The following is an 18,391-nucleotide window of genomic DNA, read 5'->3' on the forward strand; positions in this document are numbered from 1 at the left end:
ACCTGATACTACAGACTCCATTGAAAGCTTACATTCTGCTCAGGAACCACAAACCTGGTAACCCTAAGACTCCTAGGGTTTTATCCTGTTTTTCTTTGCTGTGATAGAAGAGTAAGAAGAGAGGGATGAGAATACTGTAAACAAAGAAAGAATGCTCATGGGGAGAGAGGAGTAAATTGAGAGAGAAAGCTTTGAACATTTCAATGACCTATAAGCACTCATTCTATTTAGTTAAGGTCACACAGTACACAGTACTACTCACCCCAGTCTCTGTAGTTTACAGTTTGGACTCATCAGTCCAGCACAGAGCAGCTTCACTTGTGAATCTCCCAGGTTATTGTAGCTGAGGTCCAGATCTCTCAGGGGTGAGTTTGATGACTGGAGAGCTGAGGCCACAATATCACAGGACTTCCCTGAGAGGTGACAGCTGTTCAGTCTGCAAAGAGTTAAGATACTATATTAGGTACACAAAAAACTGTAATATTTGTAATTAAACTATGATAGTGTTCAGTGATGAAGAGTGAAATTGAGGATTTTAAGGTTGATGATTCTCTGAGGAAGATGTCTGTGCTACACGCTCAAACTGCAGCACTTTGGACCCGAGAATTAGACGTCCTGCTCTGACAGTTCTACAAATGTAATTCTGACCCAAAAGGCCTGTCGTCTTCAGAATTCACTCAAGAACAGGCACCCAGGGCTGAGGTCACTTCAGAATTCACTATCTACAGGCACTATGGTGGAGATTCTGGGTCAGCCTACACCAGAATAAAGCAGAGGCCAGGGTGGTATTATTGGCCTTGTAACATGGTGCATTTACTGCCTGATGTAGTCTCCCAAATTAGCAACACAAACATTTAATTCATAACCAAACTTATCTCTCCCAAATAAAATGTAGCATTATTTTAATCATAATATTGAAAAGATGCATTATGCTCTCAAGATACCCCAAACTAAAAATTTAAAAAGGGGTACAGAGCATTATCTTTTGCCATTTTATAATCATTAATTATGCATTGGAAAAAGGAAAAAGCTGGATTACCCAGTCTTTCAAACACATGGCTGGGATTCAAAGATTTGTTCTCAACTTACAATTAAAAGCAAGGATTGTTTTATCTTCATAGATATTTCAGCAAGTACAGCAATAAGTAGAACTAATTCAGTTTGTGGAAAAGAAGCGTAACATGTGCATTTACTTCTCAGAGTCCAAGTTAAGGGCAAATGTTGATTGAATACAGGCCATAAAGTGTTGGCCTGTAAAGCACACATGAGCCTTTGGTCTTGGGTCATTAGTCCTGCTTCTCAGCTGTGTTTTGGTCTTTGGTCTGATCCCAGTCTTGGATCTCTGGTTGTGGTTCTATTGCTGCTGATTTTGCCTGGTTTTACTATGGGAGAGCCAAGCTGTGATTTTGCACAATCACTCAATTTCCATATCAGTTTAATATTGTGTTAATGCAGTTTGGCCTGTGTTATTAAATTACATTTTTAATAGTGGGTCCTTGGGCCCTATTTTCACAGCCAAGGCAACTGTCCAATGCTAGCGGTCATGCAGTGCCCTGGTGAATTAGTGTCAAGCCCAATTTAGCTAATCTTGTGACTCCGGGCATTTGCACAACTGTATGATAAGAACAAAATAACTGTGCGTGGGGTGGCTGTGTGGTTTCATGACTGCCAATCAGATCGCCCCATTTCCATCCCTTTAAAACAGTTAGTGCCACAGCCAACTGCTAATTTCATCATGGGGAAGAGAAAGCACATTATAAGAGGTTCTGTTACGAGCAAACCATTTTCAGCACAGGCTTTTATACGGTTTTTTTTGTTGCAAGTATCATTTAAACATTTTTATTTGGCATTTTGTAAATGCAAAAAAGTATTAAAACAACACCAACAAATAATTCACAGATTTCCGTTTCCTGGACCTTTAATACCAAACACAAATAAATTAATAAATAAAAGATTTCGCTAATTCAATTCAAGTGTCATTCATTTCAGACATGGCCTTTTTTTTGGTGATAATTATGGGACTAGCCATGTGTTAACGTGGGAGGAGAGGTGCGGTTGGCAATTTTGGTGCCAGCGTAGTCTGTGATTCGCTCTTGGTGTGAGCGTAGTCTGTGATTCGCTCCTGGTGTGAGCGTAGTCTGTGATTTGCTCCTGGTGTGAGCGTAGTCTGTGATTCGCTCCTGTGCTGCCTGCCTGCTCAGACCAGGAAGTCACAACCCAGCATAATGCTCCCATGATCATAACCCATTCAAAAGCCAATCGACCCCTTCATTTGATGCTGCTTATGTTCTGGATTCAGAACATTAAATGAGCGCACTAGCTGTCAAAATGATTCAGAAATCACACTTTTAAAAAGAAAGTCTGAAAATATGCTGTCAATCATCTACATTATTAATGACATAATACTCACATGGCCTTCCTGCAGTTCCTGACTACTGGTACCAGTCTCTGACGACCTGCTGATGTGTTGTAGGTCTTCAGGTCAAACTCATCCAGGACCTCCTCTGACGTCAGTAACACAAAGGCCAGAGCTGAACACTGGTGAGGTTCCAGCTCTTTATCAGAAAGTTTTCCTGATCTCAGTGAATTCTGGATTTCCTCCACTAGAGAGCTGTCATTCAGTTCATTGAGACAGTGAAACAGATTGATGATCCTCTCTGTGTAAGACTCCTCCATGATCCTCGGTATTGAAGGATCCCCACTGATCCTCTCCTTAATGTACTGGACTGTTTCCTTAATGCTCTGTGATCTGCTTTCTGTCTGTGCCTGTAGGTCTGGTACAGGTGATCTGCTTGCTTTCTGTGTCAGTAGTCCTCCTAAGAAAGTTTGAATGGAGTCCAGAGAGAGGCCAAGAAGGAATCTGAGGAAAAGGTCCAGGTGTCCATTCTTACTCTCTAAGGCCTGATGCACTGCAGTCCCGTGTAACTCAGACAGTGGCTCGCTGCATATCCGACGTATCTGTAAGTATCTGTGATTATATGACTCTACTGCTCTGAGTACCTTTCTGTTCTCATTTACACATGAATGAAACACAAACAAGGCAGCCAGATACTCCTGAATGCTCAGATGCACAAAGCAGTAGACCTTCTCCTGATACAACCCACACTCCTCTTTGAAGATCTCTGTGCACACCCCAGAGTACACTGAAGCATCACTGACATCAATGCCACTCTCTTTCAGGTCCTCTTCATAGAATATCAGATTGCCCTTTTCCAGCTGTAGAAAAGCCAGCTGCCCCAGTTTCAGGATGATTTCTATATTTGACATCTTCAGGTTAGTCTCATTGGTGCCATGATATTTTTCATTCTTCACATTAGTCTGAATGACTATGAAGTGTGTGTACATTTCAGTCAGAGTTTTGGGGAGATCTCCACTCTCTACTTTACCCAACATTATGTCCAGAACAGTAGCAGAAATCCAGCAAAAGACTGGTATGTGACACATGATGTAGAGACTCCTGGATGACTTTATGTGTGAGATAATTCTGCTGGCCATTTTCTGATCTCTGATTCTCTTCCTGAAGTACTCCTCCTTCTGTGGATCATTGAACCCTCCTATCTCTGTCACCCGGTGGATGCACTCAGAAGGGATCTGATTGGCTGCTGCTGGTCGGGAGGTGATCCAGAGGAGAGCAGAGGGAAGCAGATTCCCCTTAATGAGGTTGGTCAGCAGCACATCCACTGATGATGACTCTGTTATATCACTGCAGTTCCCATTTCTTTGGAAATGTAGAGGAAGTCGACACTCATCCAGACCATCAAAGATAAACACAACTTTGACTTTGTCACCATCAATACTTCTGATCTCTTTCAGTTGTGGAAAGTAGTGCTGCAGAAGTTGCATCAGACTGAATGCTCTATCCTTCTTCAAATTCAGATCTCGGAAAGGAAGAGTGAAGATGAAATCAACATCCTGATTGGCTTTTCCTTCTGCCCAGTCCAGAATGAACTTCTGCACAGAGACGGTTTTCCCAATGCCAGCGATGCCCTTTGTAAGCACAGTTCTGATGGGTTTATCTTGTCCAGGTAAAGGCTTAAATATGTGATTGCAGAGGATTGCAGTCTCCTGTGTGGTTTGTCTCTTAGCCGCTGTCTCAATCTGTCTGACCTCATGTTCATTATTGACCCCCCCACTTCCCCCCTCTGTGATGTAGAGCTCTGTATAGAGCTCATTGAGGAGGGGTGGGTGGCCCTGCTTTGCTGAACCTTCAAATATGCATTCAAACTTCCTCTTCAGATGAGTTTTCAGTGCTAGCTGGGCTCGTTTTATGGATGCATCTGAAGAGAGGAAAAATGACGAATAAATTATGTTTACAATGAGATAAACATTTTCATTGATTCAATTACATATTTTAAAAAGAAACAGTAAATAGAATATTAATGCGTTCCGTTTTCACAGTATTTTACACACATCCGTGTTACATTCCACTAACACTGTTACACACCTCTCTGTGTGTTACACACCTCACACAGTATTAAGCCGCGTTTCCACCAAAATTACCCGGAACTTTCAGTCCCAGGAAGTACTTTACCAGGAACTAAAAGGTTCCTTCAGCCAATGGTTGCCTGCGTTTCCACCGGGGTCTAAAGTACCGCGAAGATTAGGCAAATTAGCCCACTGACGTATAAAAAAGCAACGTTGTCGTCGGTCCATCTGTCCTATGATTTCTTCTGTAACCCCATACTACCACCGAAGTAGCCTACATTATTTTCTAATAACCGGGACAGCCCGGAGGGGTTTATTCCACTTATATACAACAGGTTACCAACAATGACTATATATGGTTACTTTTGTATTTATTGATTTTCATATATCCTCTCAAACACATTCATTATGTTTTTATGCGAACTTTCGCTTTCATGTCTTGACATCCGAAACGACAGAATGCATTCAAACAATTTGCTGTTTGATTACTTTCTCATCGTCAATTCCATATAGGCTAATCGCAAAATGACAAGAATAGAACGAAAACTCGGACTTGCGTGAAAATTTAAATTAGTAGTGGTACAGCCACCGTTTGCTTTCCTTCGAAGTTACTGCTAGCCGAGCAGCGAAGTGTGCCCTCCAGATGCGAACCACGCACCATAAATTAGTCCATAGTCTTCCTGGTCTTTTTGTGGAATTGAAGAATGGCAGAGTAAAATTACGGCAGTCTGAAAAAGCTAAAGGTACGATTACTAGAATTAACCTGTTATTTTACCCTGACAAAAAGTGCGGAAGGTGATTTCCAGTTTGCTTGTACTGTATCACCAATGTTAATTATGCAGAACTACCGCATACCTCACATAACTGTATCAAACGTTTTGAGTCAATTACAACGGGCTAACAAAGAAAATCCGGAAGAAAATATTCAGCAACCGAATTAATCCGTTTGAATGTTTTAGTACGTAATATGCTGTCCCAGCACGAATGCTTAGCATTTTATAAAACGAATACTAAAGCAAGAAAAGAGCAGAAGAGCACACGTTATAATTCCAAGACGTTGGCAGGCTATAACCAAAAGTAGGCTACTGCGCCGCATAACATACAAGTTTTGATTTGAAGTTATTATGAAAATAAATCGGTTTGCGCCTGCATATTTTTAAACATGGCGCCTGAAAACAAAAAACACAAAAAAAATGCTGCGAGTACTCGACCAATCAGAAATGTTCAGCGCTGCAAGCTCCACCCAAATGGTTCCTTTACTTTCGGAAAGTACTACCCCCCGAGCAGAAACCTTTTGGGGGGGTAAAATAGTTCCTGTTCCTGCGGTGGAAACGCTGAATGAGTTCCTCAAAAGGTTCCTAGTTCCGGGGTATAGTTCCTGCGGTGGAAACGCGGCTTTACATATCTCTCAATTATAATCCATCACTAACAAAAGAAATCAGAAATAAAGTGCAGATTGTTGCATTTGTACCATAAAGATGAAAGAAAGATCTTTTTTTAAAACCGACAATGGCTCAATTATCCTTTTACATTTCATTTCTCAGGTTTATGTTGTGGACATGTCCTTGTGGTAAATACTGTCATCTCAGGTCTCACAGTAAATTTTAAAATCTAATATTTTTATCCTGAGTGCTCTTTAGTTCTGGATATACACTCAAGGCTGTCTGTCTGATGGGACAGTGGTTTAGTTATTGGCTTTTGAGCACAAGGTTCCTGCTCTGAATCCCTGTTGGCTGTATTTAAATATAAATGCCTCTGTGTGCATGTTGTTTATGTTTTCTGTCTGTAAGATTGTCAGTGAAAAACATTATTAGGAAAGTGTAGATGCTATAAATCAGAACATTGTTCATGGTTAGATTTGCTATCTAAACTAATTTCAGTATTCTAATGGACACACAGTAGCAATGAGAGAGAACTCTTACTGTACTGCTCATCTCTCTCCAGTGAGTCGGCGAGATCCTTCTGCTTCATGTTCCTCAGGATGTGGAGTGTGATCTTCAGAGACCCCTCACTGCCACAGTTCTCCAGCATCTTCTCAACTATGTACAGGGCCTCAGGATCCTCCGGCTCTCTCTCAGTGCATTCTGGGTAATCAGCAATTTGATGACTCTTGAACAATTCCTTCATCTTCATAAACTTATCCAGCACGGAAGGACTTTCAGACAGACTCTGCAAGCATTCTGGGCAATCCTGACTCAGATGGCTCTGAAACAGTTTCAACTTCTCATCCTTCTTCAGCTTCAGCAGAGTGCGCAGGAGAGACTGAAATAAACACATGAAGAGGTGTGCTGTATCAGAGTGAAATAAATACATGAGGAGGTGTGCTCTATCAGTGTGAAACTCATGAAGAGGTGTGCTGTATCAGTGTGAAATAAACACATGAGGAGGTGTGCTCTATCAGTGTGAAACTCATGAAGAGGTGTGCTGTATCAGTGTGAAACACATGAAGAGGTGTTCTGTATCAGTGTGAAACTCATGAAGAGGTGTGCTGTATCAGTGTGAAACACATGAAGAGGTGTGCTGTATCAGTGTGAAACACATGAAGAGGTGTTCTGTATCAGTGTGAAACTCATGAAGAGGTGTGCTGTATCAGTGTGAAACACATGAAGAGGTGTGCTGTATCAATGTGAAACTCATGAGGAGGTGTGCTGCATCAGAGTGTGAAACACATGAAGAGGTGTGCTGTATCAGTGTGAAACTCATGAGGAGGTGTGCTGCATCAGAGTGTGAAACACATGAAGAGGTGTGCTGTATCAGTGTGTGAAAAACACATGAAGAGGTGTGCTGTATCAGTGTGAAATAAACTCATGAAGAGGTGTGCTGTATCAGTGTGAAATAAACTCATGAAGAGGTGTGCTGTATCAATGTGAAATAAACTCATGAAGAGGTGTGCTATATCAGTGTGAAACTCATGAAGAGGTGTGCTGTATCAGTGTGAAACTCATGAAGAGGTGTGCTGTATCAGTGTGAAATAAACTCATGAAGAGGTGTGCTGTATCAATGTGAAATAAACTCATGAAGAGGTGTGCTATATCAGTGTGAAACTCATGAAGAGGTGTGCTGTATCAGTGTGAAACTCATGAAGAGGTGTGCTGTATGGTTATCTACCCCTCATGACTGCATGGGCTCTCCATCCCTGTCCTAGTAGATATGCAGCCATATTCTACTCCTGGCGGGGTCCCCCCAATACATACCACTGCCACCTTACTCACTGTCTGCTATATTGCAAATTCCCTAATTGCCGTCTCTACCCTCTTCCCCACGCTGCCGGCGGGGCTCTTGCCCCAACCCTCGAGAGTGCTTTGAGAGTCGTCTGATCTCCCCCACCTCTGCGGTCCAGGCCCTCCTTCATCATTGCCTCCACCCTGCCCACATCTGCCACCACCTGCTGTTCCCCATCACCGCCACCCGGCCCCACCCATCATCTGAGCCACATCACATATCTTATAAAACTGGCTGACATGCTGGTCACCAGTCGGCACCCTGAGCCGACCAGAGGAGGATGGGTTTCCCCCTTGAGCCTGGTTCCTTCAAAGGTTTCTTCCCATCTGCCACAGGGAGTTTTTCCTTGCCACTGTTGACATAGGCTTGCTCCTGTGGGGGTTTAGGCTAGGGTTGTCTGTAAAGCGTATTGTGACAACTGCTGTAAAATACGCTATACAAATAAAATTTGATTGATTGATTTGATTGTATCAGTGTGAAATAAACACATGAAGAGGTGTACTGTATCAGTGTGAAATAAACACACAAGGAGGTGTACTGTATCAGTGTGAAATAAACACACAGAGGTGTATCAGTGTTGTCGGACATCTAGTATTTAGATTACCACCTTTGAGAAACAGACAATATAATTTGCATGAATGGATCCGTTTACTCTCTCTCTCCCTGCTCTCTGCTCCTCAAACATCAAAGCTGCCTGTAGCAACTAGTCATGTGGAGGGGTCTGTTTTTCTGTTTTTCTCCTCGTCCTCACGACACACAAACCTACACGTCCTGGAGGTTCTTCTCCTTTGAAAGTTTTACGGCTTTATTACCTTCTGGAGGCCTGCGTGGCTACAGATGTACAAATTACATGTTCCTTTTCATTTTAAGTATGAATGCAATCTGTGACACTTAATTGAAATCACCGAGTGAAAATCACAATGTCTATAGATAATGGTTGTTGAGGGCAACATATATACATTTTTGGAGCGGTTCCAGTTTCAAGTGGAAACTAATGCAGTGTAATTTGGTTTCGTTACGTGGGAATTATTTTGCCAGAAGGTGGAGATTACAGCTGGTCTGATTTTACAATTATTTGTTGATATAATATCACCCTTATTTTAAGAAGCAGAAGTAAACATCCATTTGATATTCAAGAGATATTCAAAAGCTGAGCTGGATTACCTCCTAACATATTCACGTTTGGTCTCTTTATAAAGATCGTAAGACAATTAATATTTTGATAATAATATCATAGGGCTTAGCCCTGCTTCCAACAACATAAGGCCACTTTAATAGGTAAACTTACTCATTGTCAGATAAGACAATACTTGTCTGACCCTGCCAGAACAAGGGCAGATACTTTCAGACACCAAACATGCAGCAGTGCTACACGCTCAGATTCTAACTGCAGGCTGTGCTCCTGATTGATGGCTTTGTAGAGACACTGTGTGTGATAAGACCTGCAGTTCAGTAGAATAATTCAGTTGCTCTGCGTAATACATTTAGTAAATGCTAACTGTGAGCTGAGTGCTTCCTGTTTAAAAGTCTCTGTTAGGACTCTTCCTCTCCTGCTGTGTGTGGGACCTGCAGATGGAATCTGGACTTCCTGTGAGTGGGGACCAGGCAGCACTCCAGAGCATGATTAGATGTTAAGTTGTGTCTTTTGAGGGGTTAAATGTAGCACGTTAGCATTCACACTAATGCTTCCTTTGCACAGCCACGAGCTTCACTTCCTGTTTCCACTCAGGATTCCCTTCTTCCCAAATATTTCCAATTTAAAAATATGGGGAATTTTTTACACCTCTTGGCCCCAAATAAACCACAAAAAAATTTTTTAAGCATGTCTGAAATGTGTTGTGTTCATGTGATGTTAAACAGTGCATGGTTACGAGTAATATTTGGCAAAGGTACAATATCTTATCAAAATTAAGTGAAATATTAGGCACTTCTGAATTACATTACATTACATTACAGGCATTTAGCAGACGCTCTTATCCAGAGCAACTTACACAACTTTTTTTTACATAGCATTTTACATTGTATCCATTTATACAGCTGGATATATACTGAAGCAATGCAGGTTAAGTACCTTGCTCAAGGGTACAACGGCAGTGTCCTACACGGGAATCGAACCTGCGACCTTTTGGTTGCAAGTCTAGTTCCTTACCCACTGTGCTACACTCCGTCCGTGAATATATGCATACGTTTAAAAATGAAGTTTGAATTCATTTATAGGATTAAGAAAACATATAACAACCTATTGTAAAAAAAATAGAAAAAGAAGATCAAAAACCTGTTTTAGGTAAGATGATTTCTCTGAACTCTTCGCTGCTGAAGAGCTAGACTCCAGTGACTGCTCTACCCTGTAAACAAAACAGCTTTCGGTTAAACTCATCTGCTTACTGCAGCTCTAACTCACAGCACATGGAGACAGAGCTTCCAGTTAAACTCATCCTCTTACTGCAGCTCTAACTCACAGCACGTGGAGGCAGAGCTTCCAGTTAAACTCATCCTCTTACTGCAGCTCTAACTCACAGTACATGGAGACAGAGCTTCCAGTTAAACTCATTCTCATACTGCAGCTCTAACTCACAGTACATGGAGACAGAGCTTCCAGTTAAACTCATCCTCTTACTGCAGCTCTAACTCACAGTACATGGAGACAGAGCTTCCAGGTAAACTCATTCTCTTACTGCAGCTCTAACTCACAGTACATGGAGACAGAGCTTCCAGTTAAACTCATTCTCTTACTGCAGCTCTAACTCACAGTACATGGAGACAGAGCTTCCAGTTAAACTCATCCTCTTACTGCAGCTCTAACTCACAGCACATCTGAATATGACATAAATATCTCACCTACACCTCATTGTGTATAAATACACCCACCAGCACCTGGAAGGTACCAGGGACATGGATGTATAATTAGCCTAAACAGTAGAGTCAGTTTGAGCCAATTAATTACCTTTGATCACCTGTGAACTCTACTCTAAAGTTGATTGGATGTTCAATTGAACGAGCACTCTTCACAGACACGCAGCTGGGTACAGGTGACCCTGCTCTCTCTACCTGGACCCTGTGAACAAAACATGGAGACAGAGCTTCCAGTTAAACTCATCCTCTTACTGCAGCTATAACTCACAGTACGTGGAGACAGAGCTTCCAGTTAAACTCATCCTCTTACTACAGCTCTAACTCACAGTACACGGAGACAGAGATTCCAGTTAAACTCATCCTCTTACTGCAGCTCTAACTCACAGCACATGGAGACAGAGCTTCCAGTTAAACTCATCCTCTTACTGCAGCTCTAACTCACAGCACATCTGAATATGACATAAATATCTCACCTACACCTCATTGTGTCTAAATACACCCACCAGCACCTGAAAGGTACCAAGGACATAGATGTATAATTAGCCTAAACAGTAGAGTCAGTTTGAGCCTATTAATTACCTTTGATCACCTGTGAACTCTACTCTAAAGTTGATTGGATGTTCAATTGAACGAGCACTCTTCACAGACACGCAGCTGGGTACAGGTGACTCTGCTCTTTCTACCTGGACCCTGTGAACAAAACATAGAGACAGAGCTTCCAGTTAAACTCATCCTCTTACTGCAGCTCTAACTCACAGTACACGGAGACAGAGATTCCAGTTAAACTCATCCTCTTACTGCAGCTCTGACTCACAGTACATGGAGACAGAGCTTCCAGACAAACTCATCCTCTTAATACAGCTCTAACTCACAGTACATGGAGACAGAGATTCCAGTTAAACTCATCCTCTTACTGCAGCTCTAACTCACAGTACATGGAGACAGAGCTTCCAGTTAAACTCATCCTCTTACTGCAGCTCTAACTCACAGCACATGGAGACAGAGCTTCCAGTTAAACTCATCCTCTTACTGCAGCTCTAACTCACAGCACATGGAGACAGAGCTTCCAGTTAAACTCATCCTCTTACTGCAGCTCTAACTCACAGCACATCTGAATATGACATAAATATCTCACCTACACCTCATTGTGTATAAATACACCCACCAGCACCTGGAAGGTACCAGGGACATGGATGTATAATTAGCCTAAACAGTAGAGTCAGTTTGAGCCAATTAATTACCTTTGATCACCTGTGAACTCTACTCTAAAGTTGATTGGATGTTCAATTGAACGAGCACTCTTCACAGACACGCAGCTGGGTACAGGTGACCCTGCTCTCTCTACCTGGACCCTGTGAACAAAACATGGAGACAGAGCTTCCAGTTAAACTCATCCTCTTACTGCAGCTATAACTCACAGTACGTGGAGACAGAGCTTCCAGTTAAACTCATCCTCTTACTACAGCTCTAACTCACAGTACACGGAGACAGAGATTCCAGTTAAACTCATCCTCTTACTGCAGCTCTAACTCACAGCACATGGAGACAGAGCTTCCAGTTAAACTCATCCTCTTACTGCAGCTCTAACTCACAGCACATCTGAATATGACATAAATATCTCACCTACACCTCATTGTGTCTAAATACACCCACCAGCACCTGAAAGGTACCAAGGACATAGATGTATAATTAGCCTAAACAGTAGAGTCAGTTTGAGCCTATTAATTACCTTTGATCACCTGTGAACTCTACTCTAAAGTTGATTGGATGTTCAATTGAACGAGCACTCTTCACAGACACGCAGCTGGGTACAGGTGACTCTGCTCTTTCTACCTGGACCCTGTGAACAAAACATAGAGACAGAGCTTCCAGTTAAACTCATCCTCTTACTGCAGCTCTAACTCACAGTACACGGAGACAGAGATTCCAGTTAAACTCATCCTCTTACTGCAGCTCTAACTCACAGTACATGGAGACAGAGCTTCCAGACAAACTCATCCTCTTAATACAGCTCTAACTCACAGTACATGGAGACAGAGATTCCAGTTAAACTCATCCTCTTACTGCAGCTCTAACTCACAGTACATGGAGACAGAGCTTCCAGTTAAACTCATCCTCTTACTGCAGCTCTAACTCACAGCACATGGAGACAGAGCTTCCAGTTAAACTCATCCTCTTACTGCAGCTCTAACTCACAGCACATGGAGACAGAGCTTCCAGTTAAACTCATCCTCTTACTGCAGCTCTAACTCACAGCACATCTGAATATGACATAAATATCTCACCTACACCTCATTGTGTATAAATACACCCACCAGCACCTGGAAGGTACCAGGGACATGGATGTATAATTAGCCTAAACAGTAGAGTCAGTTTGAGCCTATTAATTACCTTTGATCACCTGTGAACTCTACTCTAAAGTTGATTGGATGTTCAATTGAACGAGCACTCTTCACAGACACGCAGCTGGGTACAGGTGACTCTGCTCTTTCTACCTGGACCCTGTGAACAAAACATAGAGACAGAGCTTCCAGTTAAATTCATCCTCTTACTGCAGCTCTAACTCACAGCACATGGAGAATGAGCTTCCAGTTAAACTCATCCTCTTACTGCAGCTCTAACTCATATCACATTAAACGTCTGATTCATGCATTTATACCTGTTTCTGTCAGTGCTGAGTTTTCTTCTTTTGGCCTCTGGCTCCCCCGAGAGACTCATTTTTAGAAACAGCGCCCCCTACCTCAGGAGACTGGAACACTTGAGACCAGTTTTGACTGCAATTGGGTTTTAATACAAATTAGCTGACCTGTAAACACACAAAATGAGAACAAGTTGAACACACAGACACACTAATACACACAGTGACACACACATACACTCTATACTTTACTGTCGACTGGAAGAAGTCTGTAATTGAAATGGGCTCAAAACATGTACAATACAGTTCCCTCCAAAGTTTTCAGAGCCTTGATAATGATGGATGACTTCATTATTTAAATGATGCCAGTGCTAAGCTATACATTGATATTCCAACAAGCTGAACATATTTTATTAATCATTCAATTGAATCAACCAAAATGACACAGATTATACATTCACATTTATTTCCAGAAATTGGGCGTCACAATTATTGGCACCCCTCTATTCAGTACTTTGCTCACCCTCCCCTTTCTAATCTTAGACCCTTCCTCCATCCAGAATCTTTCCATGCCCTTAATATCCTTTGTTCTGCGCTTATGGACTGTCCTGTTCAGTTCAAATCACAGATGTTCAATGGAGTTTAAGTGTGGAGACTGCAGCATCCGTGATGCTGTTGTTCTTACCTAGGGCCCCAGGACCAGTGGGAGCAAAACAGCCCCATAACATTAAAGATCCAACACTGTATTTAACAGTTTGTATGAGGCTCTGTTCTGTGCATCTTTCTTTCAACACCCAAAGCTATGCCTGGCCAAGGAGCTCTGGTGTCCTCTCATCTCACTGCAGTAGATTGGCGTCTTTTAGCAAATTACAGGTGCTTGAATTTGTTGTTGCTCCTGAAACCAGTCAAAATAGCTTTCCCCCCCCCCCCCCCTTGCAATTTTCTTTACTCCCTGACCCATCTACCTCACTGTACATGGGGCCAAGATACACTAGCGCCCTCTACTGGGCAGGCGTAACACAATTACACTACTACACTATAATTAGTGGTTTTAACCTTCTTAAGTATTCCCCTCATAGTAGTAAGCCATATATTTTGTTTATTTATTTTTTGATCTATTGCCAAATTTTTCTTTGTTAACAATTGTCTCCTTTCATTGGCAAGTTTGTTGCTTTTGATGAAAAATGGAAATTTACAAGCATGTTACCTCAGTAACGTGCCAATAAAGCAGGAAGCCATGGAAGTCCACAACACAGTTCCTTCAGATTCAGATTTACTTTTCTCATATCTACATGGCGATGCTTCTCTTTGTTAGATTTTATTCATAAGAATATTTAGGGGTGTCAATAACTTAGACACCCAATTATACAAAAATTAAAATTCACTTCCCTTAAAAAACTTTTTCTCTTAGAAATTGTCTTTGTAAAAAAGAAAATAGATTTCCCAATTTCTTTGTATTCAAGACAGCTCATTGTGTTAATTTTATTTTTTTGTTTCCCATTCATTTTACAGTTAATCCAGTGTCATGGGTGTGATATTTGCTCTTAACTGGGAAACTAAACTTCACAATGACAGAGTAATGAATATATGGAGAAAATGTTGCTGAATATACATAGCCTATATAGCCTATATATATATATATATATATTTTTTACACACTGGGAGGAACATTTGGGAGGAAAATGCAAAACTCTTTGTGCTATGGCTGTAACAGAAATGAACATTGCAGTGCCCTCCAGAATTATCAGGACCCTCAGCAAATATGAGCAAAAAAGGTTTTAATTTAGGTAAAATTGTTCAAATAAAAAACTTTTTTTTTTTTTAAACGATTAATTTAAGCACACCAGAGTCTTTAGGAACTCAAGTGGTCATCCATTTCACTGGGGAATAAGTATGAAGAAACACACAAGTCAAACCCCCTCAGAGTGGGGAAGATCAGAGAATGAGACAAAAGGCTGTTGATCTTAATAAATCACGCAATGGCTATAAAAATAGGTACATGTCTGAAAATACCTGCCTCCATTATTAGGGCAATAATAAGGTTTAAAGCAGCTGGTGCTGTGTTGCCCCTGCCTGGGAGAGGACACGGGTGTATTTTCCCCCGCACGGTGAGGAGGCCGATTCAAGAGGCAAAAGTTTCTCCCAGGATCACAGTTGGAAAATTGCTGAAGTTGTTTGCATCCAAGTCTCCAACTGTACAATTAGAGACCAACTCCATGCTAACAAGCCATGAGTCCACAAGTAAGCACCAAATAGCTGCCACATGATGTTAACTCAGTTAGGTTAAAATAGTAAATAGTGTATTATTATCCAGGTAACTAATTATTAGCCAGTCAGTACCTGAGATTCAAGTTTGTTGTTGTATAAATTTATGCAGAGTGAATTCAAGAATTATGGTACACTTTTCCCAATTCGTCTTTAACAGCCTGTCACAACCAACATAAATCATAATCCAACACATTATACATTTCTGAAATCCTCAAGATGCTTCCAAACTATCTAAGAAGGAAAAATACTGATTCCATTTTCCATGGAGACATTGTATACGCTTTTTTGTACATCGAGTCTAAACCAGATTTTTTCTATGACACTGGGTAATATGGGACACTTTCCATACAGTAGGTCTAAATGACAATTCCAACTAAAACTAAACTTTGCTATTTCTCACAAAGGCCTACACAGTGTGACTTTTAATATTCTCCTTAATTTCGTCATCAATTTTTATGACAAATAGTGATAGTTTAAACTAATTTTCCGCACTTTTGTATGTCCAAATTTGGCTTGTTGCCTTGTACCAAGCAGGCCTTTTTTGGCCTGAGATCAAAAATAAATTCAAGTCATTCATAATAACCTACATTAGAACACATGTGTTTATTTATTTTTTTAAACACAGTCATATCTAAAGCTGAAGTAATCTAATAAGCTTTAAAAATGTACACTTTTATTGTGTCAGAGTAAATGATGTCATAAACATTACGTGAACTTTAATAACTTTTCTGCAGCCAACAGGAACACTCACTTCATGAAGGGTGTAAGGCCAAAAAATCTGACAGGTGTAGTTGGGGTGGAGTAGGTGTAATAAGCACAAGGTTCCCTAATATAAGCTGGATCTCTTCCATTGTAAAAGGCTTAAAAGGCAATAATAATAATAATAATAATTTTATTTATATAGCACCATTCTGAAAACAATGCTGACAAAGCAGTTCACAAAACGTAGCTTGAAAGAAGAAATTTAAAAACACAGAATCAAAATGGTGTCCTGTATTATCTGAAATCATGCTGTTCCATATTCTCCAACTATGTTAGGGGATATAGAACAACTTAAAAATGACTCAAAAATAAAACTTCACATAAAATGGACAACTGATTCATTTTGTTGCAACAGCACATCACATTCATGTTATATAATAATACTTGGTTTCATTGAATAATTTTATAACCTTAATATGTACCACGTCCTCTGTTTGGGAGTTTCCTGTTTGATGCTCACCCCTCCGGGTGTGACCGTGTGACGCATGAAGAACTGCAGTATAAAGTTTCTCCGCAATGGCCCAGCGGCCATTGTTCACACCAAAAAATAAACTAAACTTATTTGAAGTATCCAATATTACCCGATATCGCATAATACCTGAATTCACTCTGGCTAGCTACAATTTATACTAACATACATGTTATTGTATTTCATTAAAAAAACTGTAACAGAAAATTTTGCAGCATTAACTTAACCCTCCTGTTCTGTTCATTTTTTAGGTACAGCAAAAATGTTCCCGGGTCAATCCCCATACAGGGGGGGTTTGCAAATACATGAAATGAACCATTTTCATTTAAAATGTTGATTACACTAATTAAGGCCAGTAGAAGAAGTTTCATACTGAAAAAATAATTTTAAGTATTTTTCCTAGATTTTCAAACTTTAAAAAGGGTCAATTTGACCCGCAACATAACAGGAGGGTTAAGTACCCAAGTACTACGCATTTCGAAAACAATCCTCCGTACATCACATTTAACAAACATGCTATGCACAGACTCGTAAGAAACTACCTGCGAAGTCTTAATGCAGTTAGCCGCAATTCAGTTAAATTCTTGCTGCTAAGTATTCGCTAAATCTAATGTTGTTGAATTAATAATACGAATTCAACAGGATTCCATGAGAAAGCCACAGTGCGAAGCATAGCCTACGGAAGTCCGTGTGTGTGGATAGTTAGGACTGAAATGCTTCGAAATCGGAGTAATTTGAAACTAGTTCGAGTTGGACTGTAAATAGCTACATCATATCCAAAGGAAAGAATGTCATTAAAATGTCAAAAATATACCAATTAATCGTTTATTTGACGTAAAACCTTAATTTTTGTTTTAATCCCAGATGGGAAATCTGGAGTCTATTTCACCGCGCACTTTGTCAGTTTTGTTTTACTAAATTAAGCGCGCTGCGGCGATTATAGCTGCATATTCCCACTCGTCCCCACACCCTTTCACCTTTAGCTTCTATACCCTCCATCCCACCCCACAACAGGCTACTTACTCCGTTCTTTTATTCGGTTTTATTCCTTCTTTTAGTCCCTCTTCGTTCCCCTCCGCCTGTAAAATTGCGTACGCCCTTGAACACTTTCAGTTTCGTTATGCACTTTTTTTTTTTACTTGTTTACTTGGCTGAAGTAAGCCTTGTTATTTTTCTTGGCGGTGTCATTTATCGTACGCCTATTTAATTAGTTATTCAGACGAAACAAACATTCCATGCATATAGATATCTTTTAAATGAACTTATACGTATATTCAACAACTTGCGAATTATTTAGACATCGGGACTTTAGGTACCCCAATCTAAAATAGCATAATTATATTTTTGTGATATATCAGTATAGGCCAACTATCTGCTGGCTAAACCCACAAGCCCTTTTTAAGTGAAACGAATGTCCGTAAAAATGTACAATAAATAAATAAATAAATAAGTCCTGAAATCGCAGAAGGAAAATAAAGAAGCTGCGTAAGGATAAGAGTGCCAGAATAACGCAGGGCGCCTAAAACCGAAAATTAAAGATACACTACATGGCCAAAGGTATGTGGGCAAACACCGTTTCTAATTACTGGGTTTGGCTACTTCAGCCGCACCCATTGCTGGCAAGTGCACAGAATCAAGCATACAGCCACTCCCCATAGACACACACTGAGAATAGAATGAAGTGCTCAGTGACTTTGAACGTGGCACTGTCATAGGATACCAGTCAGTTTGTCACATTTGTGCCCTGCTAGAGC

The 18,391-nt window shown here is 40.7% G+C and overlaps 2 protein-coding genes across 4 annotated transcripts in view; both read right to left on the reverse strand.

Moving 5' to 3' along the window:
- Nucleotides 1-5,962, reverse strand: part of LOC118229520 (protein NLRC3-like) — a gene marked incomplete at its 3' end in the record, with an annotated part of 18,305 nt that extends 12,343 nt beyond the window's left edge. The window contains exons 1-3 of the mRNA XM_035421551.1: nt 5,956-5,962; nt 2,411-4,277; nt 263-436 (exon numbers count right to left, since the gene is read on the reverse strand). Coding sequence (XP_035277442.1) covers nt 263-436; nt 2,411-4,277; nt 5,956-5,962 — 2,048 coding nt within the window. The remainder of the gene's footprint in view (nt 1-262; nt 437-2,410; nt 4,278-5,955) is intronic.
- LOC118228904 lies at nt 5,955-17,929 on the reverse strand. Of its 3 annotated transcripts, XM_035420479.1 has the most exons (9): nt 17,661-17,929; nt 13,160-13,306; nt 12,892-13,002; nt 12,230-12,340; nt 11,742-11,852; nt 11,080-11,190; nt 10,592-10,702; nt 9,923-9,992; nt 5,955-6,687 (listed from the first exon to the last, which is right to left on the reverse strand). In XM_035420479.1, the coding sequence occupies exons 2-9, from the start codon at nt 13,216-13,218 to the stop codon at nt 6,310-6,312; spliced, it is 1,062 nt and encodes a 353-aa protein (XP_035276370.1). In that variant the 5' UTR covers nt 13,219-13,306; nt 17,661-17,929; the 3' UTR covers nt 5,955-6,309. The 3 variants fall into 3 exon arrangements, with proteins under 3 accessions (XP_035276370.1, XP_035276372.1, XP_035276371.1); XM_035420481.1 differs by lacking the exon at nt 12,230-12,340 and having other exon boundaries at nt 5,956-6,687; nt 17,661-17,928; XM_035420480.1 differs by lacking the exon at nt 11,080-11,190 and having other exon boundaries at nt 5,956-6,687; nt 17,661-17,928.
- Between the last annotated feature and the right edge of the window lie 462 nt (nt 17,930-18,391).

Source organism: Anguilla anguilla, chromosome 6, assembly GCF_013347855.1.
Source record: "Anguilla anguilla isolate fAngAng1 chromosome 6, fAngAng1.pri, whole genome shotgun sequence".
Taxonomy (NCBI): Eukaryota; Metazoa; Chordata; class Actinopteri; order Anguilliformes; family Anguillidae; genus Anguilla; species Anguilla anguilla.

Coding starts and splice junctions, on each gene's coding strand:
- LOC118228904 (XM_035420479.1), bottom strand. CDS start 13,218: ATGAGTCTCTCGGGGGAGCCAGAGGCCAAAAGAAGAAAACTCAGCACT. Junction 13,003..13,159: donor CTCAGCACTGACAGAAACAG/GTATAAATGCAT, acceptor TTTTGTTCACAG/GGTCCAGGTAGAAAGAGCAG. Junction 9,993..10,591: donor GAGTTCACAGGTGATCAAAG/GTAATTAATTGG, acceptor TTTTGTTTACAG/GGTAGAGCAGTCACTGGAGT.